This window comes from Danio rerio, chromosome 7 (genome assembly GCF_052040795.2).
Source record: "Danio rerio strain M-AB ecotype USA chromosome 7, GRCz13ab, whole genome shotgun sequence".
Taxonomy (NCBI): Eukaryota; Metazoa; Chordata; class Actinopteri; order Cypriniformes; family Danionidae; genus Danio; species Danio rerio.
The window spans coordinates 57,572,705-57,600,134 of record NC_141027.1 but is presented as its reverse complement, the minus strand read 5'-3'; the positions used below and the strand labels follow the sequence as shown (position 1 = coordinate 57,600,134).

The 27,430-nt window shown below is 35.4% G+C and overlaps 2 protein-coding genes across 4 annotated transcripts in view; one reads left to right on the top strand and one right to left on the bottom strand.

Annotated features, from left to right (window-relative positions):
* Positions 1–1,976: 1,976 nt before the first annotated feature.
* On the bottom strand, positions 1,977–3,658 carry rxfp3.3a2 (relaxin family peptide receptor 3.3a2). The gene has a single exon (XM_087261973.1). The coding sequence runs from the start codon at positions 3,481–3,483 to the stop codon at positions 2,290–2,292; it is 1,194 nt and encodes a 397-aa protein (XP_087118099.1). The 5' UTR covers positions 3,484–3,658; the 3' UTR covers positions 1,977–2,289.
* A 1,586-nt stretch (positions 3,659–5,244) lies between these two features.
* adamts7 (ADAM metallopeptidase with thrombospondin type 1 motif 7) overlaps positions 5,245–27,430 on the top strand; it is a 189,911-nt gene continuing 167,725 nt past the window's right edge. For all 3 annotated transcript variants that reach the window (XM_087261907.1, XM_087261909.1, XM_087261908.1), the window contains exons 1-4: positions 5,245–5,685; positions 10,178–10,545; positions 25,549–25,726; positions 26,170–26,354. In XM_087261907.1, the coding sequence (XP_087118033.1) occupies positions 5,514–5,685; positions 10,178–10,545; positions 25,549–25,726; positions 26,170–26,354 (903 nt within the window). In that variant the 5' untranslated portion in view covers positions 5,245–5,513. The remainder of the gene's footprint in view (positions 5,686–10,177; positions 10,546–25,548; positions 25,727–26,169; positions 26,355–27,430) is intronic.

Genomic DNA, 27,430 nt, shown 5'->3' with positions numbered 1-27,430 from the left:
AGTAAATTACTGTAAATTATTCTTTGCACTACACAATTTTATACAAATTCTACTCCTTTTACAGTAAAATACTGTTTCCTTTATTACAGTTAAACACTACTTTACAGTTATTTACTGCATAATCTACAGTAAGGTTAACAGTGTAGTTCATGTTAGTAACTAATGAAACCTTAAAGTATAGTGTGTTAAATTTATACTGTATTTCTACAAATGTTTGAGATATTTAGTGTGTGTACAGTAGCTCAAAACACTAAACTATATCATGCAAGTCGAGATTACCTGAGAAATTTACTCTTATATAAAGAAAATATGAAAAATAGCCTAATTTTGTAATGTTAGCATACATTATTGCCAATATTGCATACATTACATACCAACCATAGAGGACCTCTAGAGGTCTTAATCCTGGACCAGGCCATATCCTGAGCAGATGCCGTAGCTGTCACGGAGAAGTGGAGAGCATGAGATTGATTCCCAAAAGACCCCCAGTGACAGATGAGTCTCTGCATTGATCATGTGAGAAGCCTGAACATCTGCCAGTGACCTACTCACACCTGCAGCTTCTCCACAATGGTTGTCCAGCATTCTCCAACCTTCGGTGCCTAGACTGCAGCTCTGCACAAGAAGTTTGGCCAGAGAAGAAATGTTCATGCCCAACTGAGCCTGGTTTCTCTCAAGTTTTTTTTTTTTTTATTGAAGTTTGTTCCTTGCAACTGTCGCCACTGGCTTGCTTGGTTTGGGACTTGTGGAGCTGCCCATCGATGGATTTGCTTTTCAGTGTTTGGACTTTCAGCAGTGAAAATTACACCACACTAAACTGAACTAAACTGAACTTCAACAATGAAAATTGAACTGATGCAATTTCAGTTCACTAGAACTTCTATGTGAAGCTGCTTTGTAAAAGTGCTTTAGAAATAAAGATGATTTGAATTTTTCTTAAAACACTAAAACGATTAACTCTCATATAAAATCATAATAAAAATTGAAAGATTTTTTTCACAGGTGTTTTACCAACCTTTTGAATTATTTATTAAACTGTTTTGTTTTAGGGTTTAAGGAATGTTGATTAATGGCAACGTGCCATGAAAACTACATATAAACTTCCATTTTTTTTTTAAGTTCAAAATAATTTATTAAATTAAAATAAGTCTGTTATTAAAAACTACAACCTATCTTTGCATAAACCTCTTTAATATTAGTGTATAAATTCTTTAAAACGACATAAAGCACTTTGGACCTTTCTTTGCCAGCCCGGACAATCAAATTCTAAGAAGTAAAATGAAACTTTTTCTTGGAAATATTGCAGATTTATAGCTTTCATAAAGGAAGCTGAGCTGAATATAATGTAAATCTGATAAATAATGGGTCATCAAAAAGATGCAGATCATTTATTATGTGGCAACACATCCTACCAATTTTCTCCATCTGTCTCCTGATGTTGATGGATGATGAAGTATAACAGTAAAACATCTTCTTTGGTGTTCCCAAGAAGAAAGTCGTCCAGGTTTGGAATCACACAATGGTAAGAAAATTAAATTTTTTTAATTTTGAGGAGAAGAATAACAGTTAAGGACAACACAGTGGTGCAGTGGTGCAGTGGTTAGTGCTGTCACCTCAAAGCAAGAAGGTCGCTGGTTCAATCCCTGGCTGGGTCAGTTGGCATTTCTGTGTGGAGTTTGCACGTTCTGCCCACCTGGGTTTGCTCCAGGTGCTCTGGTTTTCCCCTACAAGTCCATGACATGAAGTACAAGTGAATTGAAGCTAAATTGACTGTATGTGTGGATGCAAGAGTGTATGAGTGTTTCCCAGTACTGGGTTGTGGGTAGAAGGGCATCCGCTGCGTAAAACACATGCTGGATGGTTCATTCCACTATAAGCGACCCCTGATTAATAAAAGGGACTAAGCCGAAAAGAAAAAGAATGAATGAATAAGAGTTGAATATAAATGTAATATACAGATTGCATTGTTCAGTGCATAATTTCAGTGCATTTTATTTTAGTTCATAACATATAGCACACTTTATGAACTCACAAACACGAAAAGTGACAAAGACCAAATATGAAAATAAATAGAATAGTGGTGCGACGAGTTGTTTAGATGCAGGACAACATTTACACATTCTACATTGTTATTATTTGTATATTCATTTTTGTTTGACATTCAGCATGTATGTGGGTCACACATGGTCATTTTTTGAAATCATTATTTCCCTCCCACGAGTTTTATTAGAAAGAAATCAGTCCACTGTCCAATTTGGCTGACATGTCCCGTGTGGAGTGCTGTGAACGCTATGAGCTCTGCTGTCTGGACTGTTGGCACCGCTGTGCGTCAATCACGTTTAAATGCATTCCAATGTGTGCGTCATCCTGGTTCTGATTGCTGCCTCCACTGTATCCATGTAATTTCCCAGCGTTCGAAATCACAGGCGAGGAGATGCGCCAAAAGAAACTATGCAACATTTTCCTAAACTCCCTCCGCATCAGACAATACAAAACAGGGTTTAAACAACTATTTGTGTGGGCAAGACAAACAGTCACAGGGAAAACATACGTATGCACCATGTAGTATGTTTTATCCCAGTGCACCGCGTTCAGTTTCACTAACACTCCCCAGAGGGTTATCGCATGGTTTGGCATCCAGCAGATGAAAAATGACAGGACCACCACCGTTACGGATTTCGCCACTTTAGATCGTCTTTTTTGACGGTTGTTAATGCCTCTCTTTCGGATAAACCTCAAAAGTAGAAGATAGCACACCGAGAGGATGAACATGGGTAAAATAAACGCAATTACTATTTTCTGTAGGTGGTACAGAGCGAGCCAATCTTGGCCATCTGGAAACTTGAGGAGACAGAGTTTTTCACCTGCCACAACTGTCACGGTGGAGAAAATGGAAGTTGGAGCGGTCGCCGCAGTCGCCAGGATCCACAACACGGCGCAAACCCACTTCACAGACACAGACTTCTTTCTGGAAGGGATCTTTAAAGCAGAAGCGACTGACCAGTAGCGCGTAATGCTCATCGCGGTGAGAAAGAAGACGCTGGCGTACATGTTCATCACTGTGACCGATAAGATAATCTTGCACATGGCGTTTCCAAACGGCCAGCTGAAATCCAAAGCCGTGTCCACCGCCCAGAAAGGCAAGGTCAGAACGAACTGAAAGTCAGTGACGGCTAAATTGATGACAAAGAAATTAATGATGGATTTCTTGCGTCCTTGTCTTACTTTCATCAGGAAAAACACCAAGAGGTTCCCGACCAACCCCACGGCGCACACCACGGAGTAGACCACCGAGATGATAATCCTCAGGACCAGGCTGCCGTCGGCGGTCACGTCGATGTCTTCAAGGCTGCTGAACTTGTGCTGATCAGTTAAACTTCTGTTCAGAGTTGCCCATCCGCTGTGGTTGAGAATGTCACCCATTTTTTCTGGAACAAACTCTCCAACAGGTGCCTGGTGGACAAAACTGTCTGCTGATCGCATATCAGTTAGTCTGACATTGCTTTACGTAAAATATAAACGTTTCTCTCTGCGATAGTGTTAAATGTATGTTGGCGATGTGTTTTGAACGCGCAGTGCACCTGACAAACAGCGTTATATGTCGAAGCGCGCGGGAGCGCCCGCCTGTGACGCGCGCGCACTGGATAACAACACTGACTGACTTACAGCCGCACACTTGACGTCATGTCATTTCTGAACAAATTTGAGCGAGAGTCACACGAGGACAACATAGACTTTATATATATATATATATATATATATATATATATATATATATATATATATATATATATATATATATATATATATATATATATATATACATATATATACATGTGTGAACCAAACAGCAAGAAAAAAAAACCTAGCATGGAGGGTTTTAAAATAAAATTTCAGATTGTTTAATTGCACTTGGACTTCTGTTGTACAATCTGTTATTATATTTATTAACCATAATGTAGATATTTAAAGGCAATATATTTAAACATTTGACATGTATTTCAATTCACGTCAAGTATACAATGTTATGTTTATGTTTGGCTTTCCAATTCCTGTTGATAGCTCATACTACACCTAGAGTCAATAAAGCCTTATCATCTTAATCTTCTAAAATGTACAATGGTATATGTGAATGACTTCACAAGTTGATCAACCATCAAATGGTTTATTGCTATTGTGCCCACTAGAGGGGGCACTTGATGGACACTCCGATAGATCAGTAGCAGTGCAGCTTCCTAAATAATCACCATTTTCAGCCTTTAATTAATTAGCTAGACTTTTAATTGAGATGCCAGGGGAACTTACTGACTTACAAATAAATATATGAGTACAACCCCTAAAAATTAGTACATTTCCAAACAACAACAAATCCTTAAAATTAAAATAGGTTATCATTTGCATAAATTCATTTCCAATGCAGCACTGTATCACTTTCTGCCGAGCAAAATTTATTTTTAGGCCTCTTTAGTGCTTTGCCCAATATAATGTAACAAGCCAATAATGATGATGAAGGCTAAAATTGTCCGTATAAGTGTGTGAATGTGTGGATGTTTCCAAGTGATGGAGTACAGCTTGAAGGACATGCACTGCGTGAAACATTTGCCAGAATAGTTGGCGGTTCATTTCACTATGGCGATTCCAGAATAATAAAAGGACTAAGCCGAAAAGAAAATGAATTAAACAGCATATGCTAGGGGGCACAGTGGCCTCACAGCAAGAAGGTCGCTGGTTCGATTTCCATACAGGAATACACTGTCCTACTGTATAATTCACAAACACTAATTGTAACGGCTAAATGTTCCCAATGTGGCTATCCGATAAATATCACAGGGCAAACGAAGCGCATAAGGTAAGATCTTGAACTGCTTATTATTAGCAGATAATTACAGACTGTCTATAACCAACCTTTCTATAACACAAAAAGTGAGTTCTATAACCAACTTTCGTGAGTTAAAAGGCATATGACCGATTATGATTTCACATTTTGTTCTTAAATAGAACATTTGATCGCACAGACTGAACGCAAAACTTGTTTTTTTCAAAACTTTGAGGTGTGCGTTATTAACAGTAGCCTGTAATTCACATACGCAATGACAAATGGTTTGGTATTGTTTACATGATGATAAAAAATGATAAAAACGGAAACACTCAACAAAAGACGGGAGAGTCTGACACACAGTGAACACAAAGGCCCTCCTCCTCCTCCTCTTGGCGAACCGAGAGGGCGGAACTTTTCCAAAGTTTAGCTGAAACAATTCGCTGCTCTTCTGAACGCGGCATCAGTAACTGCACACGTCCCAGCTGAATTAACGGAGCCCAAATTCGCCCATGCACCGGATTCAGGACTCACAGACTTTCTCGTGCTGCTCCAAGTGTCATATCGGTCTGATGACCGTTGCAGATCTATGGCATTATAAATGCAGTAGCTTGCCTTTGTGTGATGGGTCCAAACTATCGATGCATTAGGTTAAGGCAAAAGTTACTATTTAGACCACCTTGTAAATGGACTGTAGATGTTCCAGGAGGGATCTGTTTTGTCCTCTGTGCAGTTTGACATGATGGTTCCGCTGGACTGCGGCATTAAAGTTTTGGGACCAGCAACTTTTTCTCTGTACTTCGTGATAACAGCTGGACTTATTTCTGTGATCGAGAGCACAACATCGATCGGATATAATCAAGACACAGGTGAGTGGGCTGAGCTTGTGTCTAATAACAGTCCCACGCTCTGATTTTCTGCAATTTTTTGTCTCTTTGTCAGTCTGTGTGCGCGCGCGTGCGCTCGCTGGAGTTTTTATATAGCCTACAATGGCTCCTAAAGTATCTGGACACATTCTTTTTACATAGCAGCACACTTTGCAAGAAAGAAATTTTCACAAAGAGATCTTTGCGTGGTTTGTAAAATAACATGCTGTTTATTAAGGTATTGGGTAAACAGTGCTATGAAGGAATTTATTGCATATCATCTGAAATTATTAATTCCAAAAATTAGTTGTAGCAATTGGATTCAATTACTAAATAAAGATTACAGTTATCTTTAAGAGAATATCTCTGGGAACCACAATAAAACAGTGCAATAAATTAATATAATATAATATAATATAATATAATATAATATAATATAATATAATATAATATATTTTAATAATTTATTTTCGGCTTAGTCTGTTTATTCATCATGTGTCACCACAGCAGAATGAATGCCCTTTCTAGTTGCAACCCAGTACTGGGAAACATCCATAGACACTCATTCACACATACTCATACAATACTGTCTTTGGACTGTGGGGGGAAATGGAGCACCTGTGGAAACCCACGTGAACACAGGAAGAACATGCAAACTCCACACAGAAATGCCAACTGATCCAGCCGGGACTCGAACCAGTGACCTTTTTGCTGTGAGGTGACAATGCTAACCACTAAGCCACTGTGTCGCCTAATATAAAATATTATGATTTAAAATAAATTAATAAATAATATAAAATTAATTTGCAGATGCTACTTTCATATTTTATATGTTTTTATTACACATGATTCATGTGTTTATAAATGTCAATATAACTTCTTAATAATGACAGTGTCAGTGGTTGAACATCACAACATGTTTGGCATGCTGCCAAATGTAGTTACTCATCCTAAAATTATGCTTAAGAATGATAGAAAGACAACTATGTTGGTGTCACTAACCTGGCTAGTACCACCAAAAAATTTCTAGATGTTGTTCCTCAACACATCAGTCAATCGTCAAATTCATTAAATGCATTTTTTGTTTGATTTTTGATTGACTGCTTACAAGTTATACAGCAATGTTGGTTTTGTCTATCTGAATGCTATTGCGTATCGTGCTTAATAGCTGTAAAATTTTACTAGGAAAAATCTATACAGTAGTACAAAGGAAAAAAATGTAACCCTTTGTAGTTCATACATTGCTTTAATGTTAAATGTTTTAAACAAAAAATCGAGCGTTCACAGCATGCAGATAGCTGCTCTTGAGGATTCTGACATTCCTTTTATATTGTTCAAAATAGAATTTTTGTGCTGCGGACAAACTCCAAATACAACACATGCCTTCAATGTGATTGCATTACATTAGTAGGCTAGTCTGACTTTACAAACATTCAACATCACAGATATTTAAGGAAATATACATTTATTTCTGGCAGATTTTGGTAAATGCTTGCAAAATAAAAACATGTTTAGATTTTGTGAAGAATCTGAGAGTTTCGCTGAGAATAAACGGATCAGATTTGATTTAATCAGCTAGCTATGTGCATGTACAGTAGTTACAGTACAGTAGCATGCAAATTGTAGACATATGTAGTTACACTGTTGTACACATAAGCCAAAACAAATGCAATTGTGCTTAAATAAGCAAGGGATCAATTCTAACTTTTCCCAAGTGTATACCTTACTGCTTAATAATGGTTTGTGAGGTAGATGTAGGTATGCTGAAAGATTTCATTTTACAAAAAAATATATAATTAAATTAAAATTACCCCATAATTTACTCTCCCTCAAGCAATCCAATAGGTGTCTATCTAGATATGGGCCAGGGTTTCTGCAGGTTAATTAAATTCAAATTTAAAACTTTTTACGACCCTTTTAAGACAATTACAAATTTAATTTGAGACTTTTACAGGGCTAAACATTCTATTGGCCCAATTGGTTGCCACAAAAATAAATAAATAAATACATAAATAAATAATGTAATTATTTCTTAGTGACATATTTAGTGTCAAAACAAGAAAACTCTACACACTTAAAAAAAAGTTTTACACACTTTCATAACATTGTTAAAATTTTATTTATTTAGACAATGACATAAATAATTAAACATATACATTTGTTGACTTTTAGTCCAAATTGATTGAGTATAATGTAAAATGAAATGTTGCTCTGTTATTATCATGAGGAATTGAGGGCGAATTCCTTCTTGATTAAGGAATTTAATAAGAAGAAATTGCTTGTAAAACAGCTTGTAAATTGGATCTCTTTGCAATAAAAAAATTAATATTTAAAACAAAAGTTTTATTGAGATGGATTGTTGATGGATGCCATTACGATAGTTTAGCTTTACATGGATAGATGGAAATTTATACCTGTTTAAAATGATTTAAGATCTACAACACAATATTTTAGTACATTTAAGACATTTTAAGACCCCGCGGGAACCCTGTGGTGGCATATACAGTAGTACAATAGATTTAATCACTTTTGGAAGCTTTAAAAAATGGCCACTACCCAACACCATTATATGTCATAGAAGAGACAGAATAAAATGTAGAACTTTGACTTTGCTCATCTGAAAGAAGAAAGTTTAGGGGTAGTTATCAGTTTCGGTTGAGCTATTCCTTTAAGCATCTAAAATGCAGAATAAGGCATTAAAGGTGTAGTTCACTACAAAAAAATTAAAACATACTCATTCTAAAGTGGTTTATTTATTAGCCTTTATGGGTTTATTTTTTCTGTTGAACACTAAAGAAGATATTTTGAAGAAAGCTGAAAACCTGTAACCATTGATTTGCATAGAAGGAAAAATACAATGTTTACAGGTCTTCAGCTTTCTTCAGTGGATCGTCTCTTGTGTTCAACTGAAGAAAGTCAAACTGGTTTGGAACAAGTGAACAGTAAGTAAATGATGACAGATTTTTATTTTTAATAAACATATATTATATGTAGTTGCCATCTTTTCACCAGAAAATCAAATTAGCTGTTATCAAGAAGCAAACTGCAGAGATATTACATATTTTTGTTTAATTAGTTAATTAATTAGTTAATTAATTAGTTAATTAATTAGTTAATAAATTTTATTATTTTATTTTTTTTAAAGAGTCTGACAATTGAGCCAAAGTGATTGGAAAAGCCATCAACTTTAAAAGGTGAACAAAAACTGTTTTTTTTTCCCTTTGGCATTCCCCTGGGTTCATTTTACAAATTTACAAATATTTTTTTAAGTGTATGGTGAACTTTGTGCAGTAATTTGAATGTTCTAAATACCAATGTTACACCACCCATCTCACAGAGGCCCTTGTGTGGTTTTTAGTTATGTTTGTCTTGATAAGGCATAAATCCCCCACTCCATATCCCATTTCTTTGAGGACACAATCCTCTAATGCTGTTTCCTTCTGCTTCTGAAATCATGTAGGTCAAATCAACTGTGTGGAAAGTGAACAGACTGAACACTAAAGAGTTGGTACTATAGACTCTCTTGGGAACTGTAGGAATATGGAGAATGCAGACCTGACAACTTATTTCAGTCTTTGTTCTGCCACACTACATATTCTCAAACAAATCCAGTAAAGTGCTGTAATCAGTGCATTCTTCAAAATCTTTTGGGAATTTGGGAAAACATACTTTATTTTAAAGTTTTTTTTCCTTTGCTTATATATATATATATATATATATATATATATATATATATATATATATATATATATATATATATATATATATATATATATATATATATATATATATATATATATATATAGGCAAAGATAATAGGAATCAGTTGTTAGAATTAATTATTAAAACTATAGAAATGTGCTGATATGTGCTGAATATAATATAATATAATATAATATAATATAATATAATATAATATAATATAATATAATATAATATAATATAATATAATATAATATAATATAATATAATAAACAGAGAGAGTAAATCTTTGTTATGGACCATATTTCTAAAAATAAGCTTGAAAAGTTGTCTGTAGCAGTGTGGTGCTGACATCACAGGCGAGCGTCCCGAAGGCACTGTAGTCCGTTTATAGCCTATTAGCTTTTCAGTTTTTGCGTTTGCATTTAAGATCCAAAAGTGCTGAAGTTTTAATGCTAGCAGCCGATTAGCCTACAAGGTGACGTCATAGTTCCTCCACTCTATTGTTTAGCATGTTTCTTTGAATGTTCGATTGGAATTAGCTTGCAAGTTTGACTTCGAAACAACATTAGCACTATCTAATTGACTGTAAACAATGTTGTACTTTGATAGTTATTTGCTGCTATTATGTTTTCCCTATTTAGAATTTTCTAAGAATACTTTTCTGAAATTATATTATTAAGGAGAATGTCTGAATATCTGAATATAAAACCAATTTTACCTCTATTTGTTACAGGCCTAGTTATGTGACAGTAATTTTTAACTTAACAGTTGCCTTGTTGTATTTTTGTAGATGGTTCTCTCAATGGAGTTCCCAGCTACGAAGTTGTTTATCCTATCAGAGTGGATTCCTCAGGACATTTTTTGTCTAATCTTGTGTCTCACCGTGTAAGTCGAATTCAGAGAAGAGAGACAGAAAAAAGCAAAGAGAGACTGACCCAGGTCTACTACCATCTTCAGTATGGTGGTCAGGACCTTCACTTTAACCTCACCCTGAACCCTCATCTGCTGGCTCCTGGATTCCTTACTGAGCGGAGATATGGTGGCCTGCAGGGCTCAACTCTACATGGTCATGGCCACTCTCTCTGTTTCTTCCTGGGAGATGTCTGGAGCAGCACGCTGAAGAGTGGTCAGGCAGCGGTCAGCACCTGCAATGGCCTGGTGAGTCAATAAAAGTGTTTGTTTGATGTTTAACAATGCAATCCTGTGTAGAATCACAAGAAAATGGAGTTATTGTTTCTTTGTGATGCTGAACAACATTCTTATTCAATTTAGCTCATACTTTAGAAGCAAGAAAGCTTAAAGGGTCATGAAAGCCACGTTCAGCACTGAATTCTTTTTTACCACAGTATTCTTTTTACCACAGTATTCTTACAAATGCGGTGAAAGGGACAAACATTCAGACAGTTTTAATGGGATAATAGTTAAAAGCATTCAAAAGAATCTTCCCACAAAACCATGCATACTACTAAACAATATACTATATATATCATATCATATTTTCTTGATGTCCTACTTTTTTCCTCCCACACCGCTGACATCTTGCAACTCCTCTAGCATAAACTATTGTTAAGTGTGCATTTGCACTGTGCGACATGTCATGCAAATGTCACTTACATAAACCATTTATAAAAGGCTCATGGCCAGCAGCATACATCTAAAATGGATTAACCAGCATAAATACTTATGCATCAGCTTTATTATTCATGTCTGATAATTTTCTTATCAGGCCAATAACCAATTTTTTAAACATAAGTATTAATCAGCCAATACCATGTTTTTAGCTGAGTCTGTGTTGGTAGAACAGGAAGGAATAAAGTTAACATATTAGTTTTTAACTATTAAAGTTATTAGTTTTTAACAAATTTAAGTGGATTGAACAGAAAATAATGTTGTCCCCCCAAAACACAGGAATTGTGTTGTTTCAGCTCATTTTAAAGGTGCTGTATTTAAGTTTTGACTTTTCCAAAGCATGGAAATACGATAATATGCTTGCAGATATTTAAGAATCATGCTAAATGAACATTCTTGTTTATCTAAAAATCAAGGCTAAGGTTAGATATTCTGCTTTGAAAATGTGCGTTACGTGCCGGAACAGCTGTCTTTATTTGGTCCCTTTAGCCCAGTTCGCCCAATTATATTTCAGCACCCTGGTTGCCTTGGTGGAAAACAGTGTATTCATTCATTCAGTAAAGCATTTCGACCAAAATGCAAACTCCGATATGAGATGATAATTAAAATTCCACATGAGGTGGTTATCAATTAGTGAATAATACTAATATTACATACATAAACATAAGGTGAACATTGCAACCCCATGTCCTTACAACACACTACATGACAAGATTTGCATTGATTAGCAAATTGGCTGTTTGCAGTAGACGAAATACGACAGAAATGTAAATACAGCCATTCAGATGCACAGAATAGTGCACTTACTGCACTCCAATAAAATGGTAATGTTTACAGTTTAATTAATATAATATATAATATATATATAATATAATATAATATTAAACATTATTAAATATACATGCTGAATCACTGATATGTGTTAGTTTGTGCACATATTTTGAGTCACAGTTCTAAAGTTTAATTTCAAACGGTTCATTTTATTTTCCAGATTTGATGTGAGTTATCTGCTGCTGCTTTCAGTAGTATGGCAATAAATGTCATGTAAAATGACATTTAAACTCACAATATTAGCATTTAACACTAAATTTAATCACTTGATGTGTACCTGAGGTGATCATTGTCAGTGGTCTGTTGTTCACCTGTGAGAAATAGAAGCTGTTTCTAAAATATACATTTCAGGTGCTGGTTAGAACAAAAACTCCCTTTAATATGGAAAATATTCTTTCTATTGTGTGCTGTTGCTTTTATTTAGTACACAGATTAAATCAGCCTTAAAGGGCCATGAAACCCCCTCGTTTCAGCAGGGTGTTTTCACACCTCTATTTAGAAAAAAAGTCAGAAAAGTGGGCGTGTCCAGCTCTGTTTAGGGGGGAGTGTCGGAGGAACAAAAGAGGGATGGTGTGGGAGTGTCTGTTTGGGCACGCGCTGAGTTTCAGAGTCAAAACAGACACACACACACAGGGGAGAAAATGACTGTTTACATGGACATCTGTAGTGGAATTATTTGCCAAATTATTAAATGGTGGAGTTTAACTGCAGTTTGGCTCTTTCATTCAGGGAATTCATTCATCCCCCTCGCAACAAACAAGATATTTGATTTGAGGAACTGCTCTTAGCGTGTATTTTTCATGCAATGTTTGATAACCGCACGGCGAATGAGAGAAAAAAACTCTCTGCATTTTGCGGAAACTTAGGTGCACATGGCGGATAGTGTCAGAAAGCTGCGTGTGTTATTCCGGTTACAAAATGTGGTGAAAATCGTACACGAGATTAAAGTTTGGTTGTGGCGCTAACATTTTTACACTCAGTGCAATAGTTGAATAAACTATAGCACTGAATAACTACTAACTGAATTAACAAAGAGCACTAGTCACTTACCAAATCTGTAGAGACAGGACAATCATCAGCAACTAGAGCGGCATCTTTATAGAGAGGACACTACAAGCAAATCTGGATCTCAGCGTTTGCAGATGAGAACAGCTCTCAGGTAAACAATGTTCCTCCTTAGACACGTAAGTTATTGTTGTCGAGCGTCGCGTACACTGTTAATCCATGTGTGACTCCAGCTGAGCTCTCACAAAGAGAAAATGAAAACAAAACTTAACTGCAGCAAACTATAAAAGCAACACTTCATGCTTGTTTTGCCAATACAACGTGGTGTCTCTGTCGTCTAAACACTGTAACAGTAATGAATATTAATGAAGTTGCACAATAGAGCGCGCTGATTGGTTTGAGCCAAGCCTTACTCATGCATTAATGCAGCACACTCTGAGACGTAATAAGGCCCACTCTGGTACAGACGTCCAGTCTGCACAGTGGAATACACCCTATTATCTTATGGCCGTGACGCAGCTTCAAAAATTCATTTCAAACCGGAAGTACGAATTTGCTTGCAATAGCGCAAAAACAACCAATTTACACTTTTTAGTGAAATATAGGTGTCCTAATACTGTTTTTAGCAGTGTGGAACACATATACGACTGTCAACAACTCAAAAAATGTTTTTTGGTGTTTCGTGACCCTTTAAAGGGTCCCTCATAAGGCTAGAGGTCAATGCTATATCCGGCTGCTGGATATAAATCGAAGGAAGAAGAGTTCCTGCGGAAGCGAAGTTGAAACAGGCCCTTGGGAGTTTGGTGTTAGGTAGGTTAGTTGGTTTGAAGTAGAAGTGTTGATAGTTTGCTGGTTTGGTTGTTGCTTAGTCTGCAGCTTGTAGTGAGGCAGACTGAGCTTTTTTAAGACGAAGATAACTGGAGCGAAAAGCTCTGTTTATTTATAATGCTTCCGTAATAATATGATTGGGCAGAATATGGAGCTAATGTGATGCAAGCTGAAGTACGAATTTGCTCGAAATAACGCAAAAACAACCAATTTTCACTTTTTAGTGAGATATATACTAATAGTGTTTTTAGCAGTGTGGGACACATATACGACTGTCAACAGCTCAAAAAATATGTTTTGGTGATTCGTGACCCTTTAAACCAGCCTTTAGGTACGATAGACAGGCAGATCAATGCCTTTAGTGTCATCAATCTGGCAAGCTGTGCTTGCGAGTGTTTTGAAGCAGGAGTGTAATGCCTACTGTGTGTCAAACTTACATACTGCATCTTTAAATAAGTAGTTTGAACAAACAGCAAAAGTAATTTTTAAGTGTATGTCACCCCTAGGACTGGTTTAGGTTTTGGGTAAAGGTTAGAGCTTAGGGATATGACTGATTAGAAGGAATGTTGTTTTAGGCTAAACAACGCATGCTAATACAGGGGATGCAGGTATTGGAGATAGTAACCATAACAAAATCCTTGTTTGTCTAGACGAGCAGCTGGGATTTTTTTTTTTTTTTTCAATAAGACAACAAACTGATTTGGGGTGTCACATGGCATTTTCTTGTTTGTTTTAATTAGGCAAATTAGTTTATTAGCGTCTTATGGTATCATTTTTTTGATAACTTTACTGTCACTTCTTAGATTTTTACACAGATATCTCTACTTTCTACTCCTTACATTTGTAAACCACTGTCGTTACTTTCTTTTTCATGTGTTTGGTGGCATAACCTACATTATTTCTTGTCATTGCGCAATTTGAGTGCCTTTATGATTCAGTAAATCTATTTATTTTATTGCAAATGCATGGCTTTTTCAACCCATGTTGATCACGCACGTACACAGTCTAGTTTGTGAAGCTTATCACAAGAGAGGCAAGGATGACCAAAGTGGAAGAGACAGAGGGAGTTAGCTACCCTGCTCACACCGGGTAATGTGCTGCAATTAAAATAGACCAGATTGTCTTTTTTTCTACTTCCGACTATGGTTTACTATTCAGGCTTCTCTGATCTTTCAATCTAATACCGCAGAAATTTTTTTAACAATCATGTGCTTTTTTTGTTAGCATTTGTACAGTTAGTACTAAAACAGGTAAATCCTTTATGAATGCTGTAGGCATTAAGATTTTTTTTTTCAATGATTTCCTTTTTCCTCTATCAGAATTTGTATTACTTTTGTCTTCATGAGAAGACCGTTGTCGTTAAAAAATTAGTTTAACAAACATTTTAACATTAAAATTAGTCACATGGGTGATTTATGAATAAAATTATAATGAAAAGCATCAGGAATTTATCATGTGAAACAAATGTTCATGCAAAAAAGTTTTAGAGGCTTTAATTGCAGCTGTGTGTAAAAGTTGAAGTGCTGACTACACTTTTGTACTCGAGTAAAAGTACACTGTAAAACCCAACAGTCAACTTTATCAAATAAAATGAGTGGAGTTAACTCAAAATATACTAAAAGTTATTTCTACTCATTTGAAAAGAGTTTAGAACTCAGTGTTGAAGGTAACAAGTTAATTAAATACTTCAACCTAAATGGAGTAAATTCACAGTAGTCATATAGATATTTTTTAACTCAAATGGTTTGTAGAAATAATTTTCTTTAAACGATTTGAGTTGCCTGAACTCATTGGGTTTTACAGTACTCAGTTTGAGTTTTCTTCACTTATTGGGTTTTACTGTGCTCAAATGACAATGTTACCTCAAATAGATTAGGTTCACAGTACTCATTAGGATTAGTTTTTGAACTTAAATGATTTGTTGCAAATGTTTTCCTCAAATGGTTTGAGTTAGCTTAACCTTTTGGGTTTTACAGTGCATCAAATGCTTCTTGATTTAGGAATTTAGATATTTGGACTAGAAACAAGACATGAACTCTTAGTAAGAAAAACAGTTTTTTTGCAGTGCAATCTAAACATAATTTTTACTGTGAATAAAAATAAAGCAAAATCACATTTTTACCACAGATATGAATAATTTAAAGCACAATCTTATTATGTGAAGTGATTTGTGGCAGTTCTTTGGAATTTTACTGCAGTTTCCCAAAACTAAAAAAGAAAAAAATTGCAACCCATAATTTAAAATGCCTTCCCAGAGATGGTTTGCGGCTGGAAGAGCATCCGCTGCGTAAAAACATGCTGGATAAGTTGGCGGTTCATTCTGCTGCGGGACCCCAGATTAATAAAGGGACTAAGCCAAAAAGAAAATGAATGAATGAATTTAAAATGCAGTGGTCTTGTGTAGAAAAAGGAAGATGCAAAATGTTTCTACATATGTCATTCATGTTATTTTTAAGACCCCTAAAAGAAATGAAGTGTTGAAGTGTTGAGGGAATATTAATTAAAAGTTTGCTGCTATACGTCTATCAAGTTTTACTTGTTAATGGTGCTTTTTCTAATGCAAGCTTTTGCTGTGCTGTGAATGGGTTTGGTTAAAGATGGAAAATGACGGTTTTCTAATGATGAGAAATATGCAGAGTTTTTATCAGATGAGGCTCTGTTACACCAGAAACATTGCATTACAGTTTTCTGTCACTGACATGGACTATTTGTCTAAAAGATGTTTGGAATTGATGTTTACTTGAGAAAAATAACTTCAGTGTTTTGATATTTGTGATGGCATTCGCAAAACTCTTCATCCTTGACTGGATTCAGAATTTAGGACAGCTTCTTGCACTTCATTGCTTTCTTTGAATACACATACGTCTGTGAAAAAAGCTTGACAATGAAGAAAAGAGTGTCTTTAAAAGGATGAAATATTGAAAGGAAATACTTTTATTCAGTTTGCCATAATGCTTCACTGCTTGTTAATGTGTAAAAATGTGATACAGCTAAAATGCAGAAACAAGGAAAGAATTCAAAATTCTAAGTCATTTGAAGTATCAAAAAAGAGATTTTAACACAGTACATGTTATCAAATGGATACACGTAAAGGGGAGGGGGGTGTTTGGGGGTTTGAGCACATTTTCTTCCTCGAGAGAAAGTGGGCATATCAATCATAGCCCTTATCATGGGCATACAGGCTAACTTAATGGAGAAACAACATCTGAATAGGGAAAATATTTCCTTCTCTTTTGTGCATGCATCTATTCTCAATTTGTAATGTTACTTAAAACTGGTTGCATAAATACACATTGGCACATTGTGGCTCTCTCCAGGCTATCCACCTGCTCCAGACTTATTTTAGTTTCTTTCTTTTGTTGCAAAAATACTAAATAATTAAAGAATAAATACTTAATAAATAAATAATAATAATAATAATTAAAGTTTGCTACCAGTACCAATTGACTTCCATAGTTTCTTTTCTTATTTTTTATATCATAGTACAACAGCCATTTAAATAAATAAATAAAAATACATTCTAAATACTTTAGAACCACTTAGGGTAAAGATATGCTGAATGTTAAAGGATAATCTTAAAAAACACCTATTGTGCCCCTTTTTACAAGAATAAAAAGTCTTAGATGTCCCTAGTGTGTGTATGTGAAGATTCAGCTCATTAACCCAAACAAGTAATGTTTCAAGAGTTCACACTTAGCTGTTGATTGATAATAATGTGTGTTTGGCATGCTGCCCTTGAAGAGAGCCCTGAGCTTACAAGATCCTTGAGCGGGAGAGAGGGTAGTCTGAGCTCAGGTAGGTCTCGAGAGCTCACCCGAATTTGTTTGGTTTGCCTATTCCTTGATTATTAGGGGTTGCCACAGTGGAATAAACCATCAACTATACCAGCATATGGCCATGCAGTGAATGACCAGTACTAAAACACTTAAATACTGTGCCAATTTGGTTTATTCAATTCACTTATACTGCATGTCTTTGAACTGTGGGAGGAAACCGAAGTACCCGAGGGAAACCCAGATGAGCACGGGGAGAGCATGTAAACTCCACACAGAAAGGCAAACTGGCCCAGCCAGGACTTGAACCAGTGACCTTCTTACTGTGAGGCGACAGTGCTAACCATTGAGCCACAGTGCTGCCTTGTCCTGGATTAATCTAGGAACGAGGGGGAGGAGTAGGGGTGGATGGGGCATTCTTCGAGGCGAAGATGACTAGGATAAGAAAATCTGGTGATTCATGTGTGTTTGGATTTGTCTGATTGATAAACCAAAAACCATATAATAGCTATTCTTTTTAACATATGTCCAATCTTTTCCATAATTATGGTTTCTTTAATTAGGATTATCCAGTCCTTGACAACAGGGGGTTCTGTCCCAACCCATTTATTCATAATTCATTTCCCCCCCAGCTTCAATAGAGGTTTTGTTTCACAAACATCATTCCAAAAATCAGCAATCAAAGAACATTCCCAAAGACAATGAAAGAACATGCCAATACTATTATTGCATTTTGGATATTGAGGTTAAACAGTGTAATTATTTTTTGTAATGTGAAGTGGGATGCAGACAACAGGGGTGCGGATCCAAATGCAGGGTTTATTAAACAGAGATGGTCAGGCAAGTAATGGTCAACACAGGGGCAAACAGTTGCACATAGCCAATCCAGAGTTGTGGTCATAAAAACAGGCAGATGGTCAAAAAGGTAGGGAATAAGCAGCGTAAACAAACAAACAAAGCTAGGGTCAAAACTTGCCAGGACAAGGCAGAAAAATGCATCTTAATATTTCACAAACAGATCAACAAGACTTAATATGTGCGTTTGTGCTGTTTAAATAGTCCTTGTAATCAGTCTTTGAGCAGCAACATCTGTGTGAGTCTAATCTGTCAAGATCAGGAACCGATTGTGTGTGTGTGTGATGCATGACCGGATCTTGTAGTTCATTAAATGGTGGATTTGTAGTCCTTTAGTGATATGCAGCAGCTAGATTGCTGGTGATCATAGCAATTTTACTATATTTATTTGGGGATATAAACGCTCTATGTGCAATATTAAATTGTATTTCCTTAAATCTGTTGCAGAGTGAAATATTCAAGGGTAGTCTGATAATATCATCCCACACATTTTCATCAATGTCGCATTTTAAGTTCTTACTCCATGTCTTCTGCAAAGAAATCATTTTGTTTGCTTTATACTGGTTTATCATGAAGTAAAATTTTGAAAAAAAGTTCTTAAAAAAAGAATCTATCCAAATAGAAATCAAAGCTATTCAAGGTAAGAGTGCCATCTCTATGAATGAAATGCCTTACAGTATCTGCAGATATTCATTTATTCATTCATTTTTTATTTTTTATTTTTGGCTTAGTTCCTTCATTAATCCGGGGTCGCCACAGCAAAATGAACTGCAAATTTAGCCAGCATATGTTTTTGTAGCTGCAACCCATCACTGGAAACATCCATACACACTCATTCACACACATACACAACTGACAATTTAGCTTACCCAATTCACCTATACCGCATGTCTTTGGACTGTGCTGGAAACCGGAGTACAAGGAAGAAATCTACGCAAACAAGGGGATGTAGATATTTAAAGAAATAATTTTTAGGGATATTAGGCTTTAAATGTAACTCCTCAAAAACATAAAAACAAAAAAACATAAAATATTGTTATGGAAGACATCATATATCCTGTATATTCCTAAATTAATCCAGCAACCAAACTAAGAACCCATATAAATATGGTAAACATTTGTATTACTGGTCAGTGTGGATAAAATAGGCAGGTTCTGATTGAACTTAGAAGATCTTTTGATCTCTGGCTGTGTTTTGATGGCTCTAAAAATAAGTAGGTTTTCTTTTTTGCCAGGAATTTGGGTTTTCTGGTCAAGTAAGTTGATCAGAGAAACTGGGTTACAAAACTCTTATTCAGTATCTTCCCAGAGCATCTTCAGATTTATGTACCCAGTCTAGTATGAGCCTAGCCTGTAATGCCTATACATAATATATAAAATTTAGTAGAGACCATCCCCCTTTATCAGTGGGTAATTGTAAAGTTTGTAATTTTACTTTAGGGTGCTTACTGCCTAAAATAAATTGAGATCTTCTATGTCAGCATTTGTCAGGATTGAAAAGTCATGGAAAGTGGGTATAACATTTTTGGGAATATGATCATTTTTATAAAGTTTATTCTGCCTGAGAAAGAGACCGGTGGGCCCTATCATACACCTGGCGCAATGTGGGGCAAGGCACGACGCAATTGTTGTTTGCTAGTTTCAGCATGACACAAGTGTCGTTTTGATGTGTTGCCCCATGCTGTTTAAATATCAAATGCATTTGCTCTCATAAGTGCGCCCATAACATTCTGGTCTAAAAAAGGAGGTGTGTTAAGGTGCATTGCTATTTTGAGGATTTAATATGGACTTCTCAATAGACTAGCTTAGACGTGGTCTAAAGGCCAGCGCAGAGCGCGTCAGTTGTGCACCTCGCTTAAACATTGCTTAATACACACAGTATGTACAGCAATACACAATTATCTTTATAAATAAAAAAGAATTAAATGATTTAAATATTACAAAAAAAAAATATTTTCTACATAAATATAAAAACCACTGCCTTCATGCTTTCTTAATCTCCGGGGGCTTTTTCAGTTTATTCATGACAACTTGCTTTTGTATAATGTTATCATTATTATTATTAGTATTATTAGCAGTATTATTTATTATATGCATATTTTTATTTATTTTATCAAAAAACAAGCTTAGATTTGCCCACCTGTCAGGTTTTAGACCAAATGGGGTAAAGCATGTGTATTTGGATATTACTCAGTTGTTTGACGACGCTTCGTTATTATTTTTCATTTATTTGTCTGCTGGAAATTAAAACTGAATTTAGAAATAGTTTTGAAACAAATCTTTGTGCTTAACAAACATAATTAGTTATGTAGGCTAAGAGATGTCTCCGCGTACAACACGTTTCCACGAAAGAGAGTGAAAGTGAAAGTAAAGAATGAGGAGACTCATCTCTCATTCTCGTACTACAGATGGCCTGTTTATCTGTTTTCTTGCTAGTGAAGCACTCAGTTTTTGAAAGCACACATTTCAAGCCTTTTTTGGCAAGCCATTTTGACATTTAATCTATAACCCGCACCAGTGTCTATTTTCATGTCACTAGTGCTTATTTTTTAGATACAAGTATTTTTTTCCATTAATTATGAGTGCTTATTTATTTGATACTAGTGCTTATTAATTTGATACCAGTGCTTATTGATTTGATTCTAGTGCTTATTCATTAGATACTAGTGCTTATTTATTTGATATTAATACTAATTAATTAGCTACTAGTATTTAAAAAATACACACTAGTTCTTAATTCTGAGATACTTTTACTTATTTTAATATTGACTAGTAACTATTCTGTTGTTACTAATATTTTTTTTTTATTATTATATTGATTTCTATGGGATCTGTCATTGAGATATCAACTATTCAGTTTTGACTAGAGTATGTATTCCAGCTGGGGCTAATACATATTTTTATGGGGTACATCAGGTACTTGTATCTGTTAATTAGTTACTGGTAACTAATAGATACTAGCACTTATGTATTAGACATTACTTATTCATTACATACAAGTATTCATTTATAAATACTAGTACTTATTAAATAGATACTGGTACCAAATCATTAGATATTATTTACTATTAAATGGACAATAGTTTTTTTTAGTACTAGTATTTATTTATTTATTAGACACGAGTATCTTTTATAACTACTAGTTACATTTTTTAACTGCTTTTTTACCGGTCTTATGTTATAACTAGTCTAAATGGAAAAGTAGAGTTCAATTAAACATTTCACTAGTAAAATAATTTTTACTAGTAACATTTTACACAAGTACTAGAATAATAAATGTGTACTAGTATACTTTAAATAAGTTGTAGTATCTATTTCATAAGTATTAGTATCTAATAAGCACTATAACTATTAAATAGCTACTAGTATCTAATGAATAATTACTAGTAATCAATAAGTACTTATTGTTTTATAGTATTTAAAACATAAGTACTGGTATATATTAGTTAGGTACTAGTATCTAATTAAATAGATACTGGAACCTAATGATTAACTACTAGTTATATAGTAGTTAATAGTAATACATATGTTCTAGTCCCAGCTGGAATACATACTCAAAGTCACAAAGTCAAAACTGAATAGTTAATATCTTAATGACAGTTCGAATAGAAATCAATGGAAGTATGTAATTTGTTACTTGTAACAACATAATAGTTACTAGTCACTTTTAAAATTAGTAAAATTATCTAATAAAAAGCTAGTACACTCAAAAAAAAAAAAATGTTGAATAAACATGATTTAATCGTGGCACCCTTTATGCATCTAATCCAATCAAGTAAACCTGAACTGCTTTGAACATGTTGTATGAACACAAAGCACATTTGTAGATAAAACATGGTTTCAATATATCAGTCTAACTTCTTTGCAACTAATTGACTCAAAAAAAAAAAAAAAAAAAAAAATATATATATATATATATATATATATATATATATATATATATATATATATATATATATATATATATATATATATATATTTCTTTTATTATAGCCTTTAGCAGGCACCAATCACATTTAAACAAATTTCTTCTTTAATATTCTGATACAAAATGTTATATAATATCCAAAATTGTAATATGTAATATTAAATGTATAAGAAACATTTAGCCAACAAAATAACCTTGGCTCTTAGGAAAACTGATCTCCAAGTAATACCTGTAGGACGTTAACATAATTTTTTTTACCAATTGAGTTTAAACAACTTTCTTCACTTTGGTACTCCTATTCAAAATGTAAAAGTATAAAATGTATAGGAAACATATAGCCAACAACATAACATGCATAACATTCAAGCTCTTGGGAAAACCAATTCCCAAACTGTGCCGAAAACACACTTCTTCTTGTTGTTTTCGTATGGTGATATCCAAACGCACTACCGCCACCTACTGATATGCGCGAAGTGACTCTCCAGAGTGAGAGTTGTCGATTTGAAGCGTCTCAGTCTCATTGAATCAACATGTTCTGATCAAATTAATTTGATTATTTCTTGATTCTGTTTCAAATAACATGAATTAATCATTTAACATACGTAAACTTGATTTGTTCTTTTCAATCTGACAAATTTTTATTTTGTAAATCCAATACATGAATAGTTGATTTTTTTGAGTGTATCTATATAAGTACTAGTACCAAATGAATAAGTAATAGTACCTATTAAATTGATACTAGTTTCTATTTAATATGTACTATGTAATGAATGAGGACTATAAAATAACTAGTGTCTAATGAACTAGTGTCTTGTGAAAAAGCACTAGTATCTAAAGAATAGGCACTAGTATCACATGAATAAGGACTAGTATCTAATGAATAAGCATGAATAAGCAGTAGTATCTAATAAATAAGCAGTAGTATCTAATGAATAAGCACTAATACTTAATGGATAATATACTAGTATGTAAAAAAATAAGCACTACTATGGGTTATAGGTTATGGCTTGTTTCCACTGACTGGTACAGTACGGTACGTTTCGAGTCAGTACGGGTCACCTTTATCAGGGTTGCGTTTCCACTACCAAGGGTACCCTTTTTGTGGGCGTGGTGTATGACAAAGTTTCAGTCGACTTCATTTTCGCTCTAGAAAATGTCTACAATAAAGCTGCACAGGTCATTCACATATCATATGAAAAGCACTTCTCACAAAACAGATGCTTTACACACATAAATACTTGTGTATAAATGTTTATTACTAACTTGATTATAAGTTGATTATAACTGCAGATCAATGACGGTGCGAAATAGCCTACTGTAACGTCTGTAATTATATTAAATAAATAAATAAATGAACATATATGAACACATACAGACCCTTACAGTCTCCGATATGTTACCAACTACAGAAGAACTACACAAAGCAGACATTTCGTCATTAATTAGGTTCAAAACAACACAAAGTATAGCCTACAGTCAGAGCAAACCTCTCATCTGTGTCTATAATCTTCAGCAGCACGTGAAGCCTCTGTTAGAGAGTCATTCCATCATTCCCAGTTCATATAAGTCCAAAAGGTGATAATAAAGATTAAAACAAGGCAGTTTGTTCACGTTTGCTGAAGAAATAACGTGCTCCTTGGCTTCGCCTTTTTTTTTTCCGCGCTCCACTCTTGCGTTTGTCGTTTTCTTTCTGAATGTGTCACTCTCGCGTTTGTCAGCTTCTCACAGGATCGGGTTTTCAAAACTTGTCAATAATCAAGTGCATGTTATTATCATCAGCTCAAGAAGTTTGTTATTTCAGATAGAGACGCGCTGCGAGCGCAACGAAAAAAAGCTAAACCACTCGGGCTTCAGACTAGCTCGTAAAAAACTACGCAGGCACAGGGTAAATCTGCTCTTCTCTATGGCTTTGTGGCTGTTTATCATGACGACGACAGGGTTTGTTTGTATCTCTGTAAACCAATAATGTTCAGCTACGCGTGTAGCTCTACCTTTTGGGACCCTTTCTGCAGTTTGGGACCCTTTCGAAAGGGTCCCGAAAAAGTGGTACAGTACAGTTTGGTTCGGTACGCCTTTTGACTGTGGAAACGGCCATAAAAGCGCACCAAACGGAACCGTACCGTACCACTCAGTGGAAACGGGCCATTAAATGTCAAAACGGCTTGCCATGGGCCTTGTAACCATGGGGAGTGACACAAACAACAGAAGTAGGATCCAAATGCAGGTTTAATCAGTGGTCAGGCAAGCAATGGTCTATACAGGTGTAAACAGATATATGCAGACAATCCAGAATCGTAGTCGAATAACAGGCAAGGAGGTCAGAAGGCAGGCGGCAAACAAGGACAAAAGGATAAACTAGGCTAATGTCAAAACACGGGAAACAAGACTAGGAAACCGCGTTGTATTGTTACTATACAGATAACAAAACTTGGCAATGGGAGTGAGTGAGTGAGTGTGCTGCTTAAATAGTGTGTGCAATCAGTCTCTGATGGTGCGTGCGAGTAATCAGTCTAGATGAGGAAGCATGTGTGAGTGTGACCGGAGTGCATGTATGAAAATGTAGTCCAGAAATGGCGGAATTGTAGTCCTCGAGTTATAGTGACCCTGCTGAAAAATCCAGCTTAAACCAGCCTAGGCTGGTTTTAGCTGGTTGACCAGGCTGGTTTTAGAGGGGTTTTGGCCATTTCCAGGCTGGTTTCCAGCTATTTCCAGCCTGGTCTTAGCTGGTCAGGCTGGAAAATGACCAGCCAAATCCAGCTAAAACCAGCTTGACCAGCATGGTTTAAGCTGGATATAGCTGGTTTTGGCTGGACTTCCAGCTTGGCTAGGCTGGTTAAGCTGGTTTTAGCTGGTCATCTCCCAGCCTGACCAGCTAAGACCAGGCTGGAAATGGCTGGAAACCAGCCTGGAAATGGCCAAAACCCCTCTAAAACCAGCCTGGTCAACCAGCTAAAACCAGCCACCCAGCCTAGGCTGGTTTAGGCTAGATTTTTCAGCAGGGGAGAGAGATCCAGCGATCTATGAAGTTATGATCGCTGGTGATTGTGACAGGTCTGTTTGCTTACCACAAGGAACCTCATTTGTGGTTAAAGCAAGTATGGATTCAGGTCTTTATTTCTACAATCTTTTTAAATTAATGTCCTGAAATAGCATGTTGAATAAATGTATTTTACTCATTTTTAACATTCAAATACTCTCAATGAACTTCAGACCATATCACATTCTAATTACAACTGCGGTGAAGTGAGACGGTGACGATGTGGCGGTTTAATTTTGTGTCATGTTTTTACTTTGACCTTTTATTCTGTGTAGACAGGGCTGTTCAAGCTTTCAGAGGAGGAGTTCTTCATTAGTCCACTGGAACAGGAGCAAGAAGAGTCCACAACACAGGCTCATGCCATCTATAAACGACACGCTGTCCAGTCTGAACGCCAGCTGGTGCAGCCGCTGTTTGGAGAGCACACAGCAAACGCCACCTGTGGGGTCAAAGGTTAGATTTCAGACAAATGTCTTTCAAAGTCCCTTTAAGGCAAGTCATTTTACTCGACGGCCATCTTTGTATGAGGCATTGTTTTTGTTTGAGAAAACATCAAATTCTCCAAAATTACTTGCCAAGCTTACAATTAAATTTTTTTATAGGAGTCAGCATCAAAATTTAACAACAACTAAGTCTTTAGTTTCATGTCTAAATATCTGAATCACACAAAATCTGCAGAAACTCGCGCCTGGTCTAAACCCCTGCCCTGGAGAATCGTCAATCTATATTGCCCCTGTACTAGAAGGCGGGGCTTCATTCGCCATATTGATGGTTCACTTTTCCCTATTCAAAACTATACGAGTGACATGTCTTGTGTATTCTATAGTCTTTGTGTTTTTCTAGATGAATATCCCATCATTCAGTTCATCATTCAATGTCATTTTGGCTGTCTGTAGGAGGAGCCGAGCAGTTTGAGAGGCAGAGGGAGCGCTGGGAGAGTCGACAGCAGCGCAAACGGATTCGACAGCGCTCGATAAGCACTGAGAAGTGGGTAGAGACTCTGGTAGTGGCTGATCCTAAAATGGTGGAGTACCATGGAAGCAAAGGAGTTGTGAGCTATGTGCTCTCTGTCATGAATATTGTGAGTAACACTCATATCTTTGCATTGTTCATGATATTTTCCAAGGCAAGCAGCACTATAAACATTACAATAAAAAAATGCTGGGCTCCATTTAATCAAATTTTGTTGGGCCAACATGAAGGAATTAAGTAAACTTATTACTTTTTCCCAAATTTAAGTGGATTGAAAATAAAGCAATTAGCTTGTCTCCCCCCAAAATGTAAGACGTGTGTTGCTTAAACCTATTGTACTTTAAATAAAACGTTAGAAATGTGTTGTTTCAACCTATTATTCTTTAAATAATAGATTACATCAACATTGGCCAAACTGGGGGTTTGTGTGTTAACCCTCTATGACATGAATTTTTGTTTTAGGAGAAAAAAATATTTTACCTTGTTTTTTTTTGGGTTCTTGGGGGTTCCTTATAATAAATAAGGAACACACCTCACCCCCGATCACCTGAGTTTGCAGATAGGGCATTCATCATGCAGTAAGGGCATTAAAACACCAAGTTTTTCAATATATTATGTACGTTATGATATGTGGTAAAAGCCTAGTTTGAATAAACACCAAATGTCTTTTTTTATATAGCACACTGCAAAAAATGCTCTCTTACTTACTTTTTGTCTAGTTTCTAGTTTAAAATCTAAACATTCCTAAATTCAGATATGTTTTCTAAACAAGGAAACTATTGGCTTGTTTTCAGAAAAGATATACATCAAATATGATATATACATAAGATATACATAACATAAGATACCGGTCTTATGTTATAACTAGTCTAAATGGAAAAGTAGAGTTCAATTAAACATTTCACTAGTAAAATAATTTTTACTAGTAACATTTTACACAAGTACTAGAATAATAAATGTGTACTAGTATACTTTAAATAAGTTGTAGTATCTATTTCATAAGTACTAGTATCTAATAAGCACTATAACTATTAAATAGCTACTAGTATCTAATGAATAATTACTAGTAATCAATAAGTACTTATTGATTACTAGTAATTATTCATTAGATACTATTAGCTATTTAATAGTTAATACTATAGTATTTAAAACATAAGTACTGGTATATATTAGTTAGGTACTAGT

Bases quoted from the DNA above. Each gene is read 5' to 3' on its own strand.
- rxfp3.3a2 (XM_087261973.1), bottom strand. From the start codon at position 3,483: ATGCGATCAGCAGACAGTTTTGTCCACCAGGCACCTGTTGGAGAGTTT.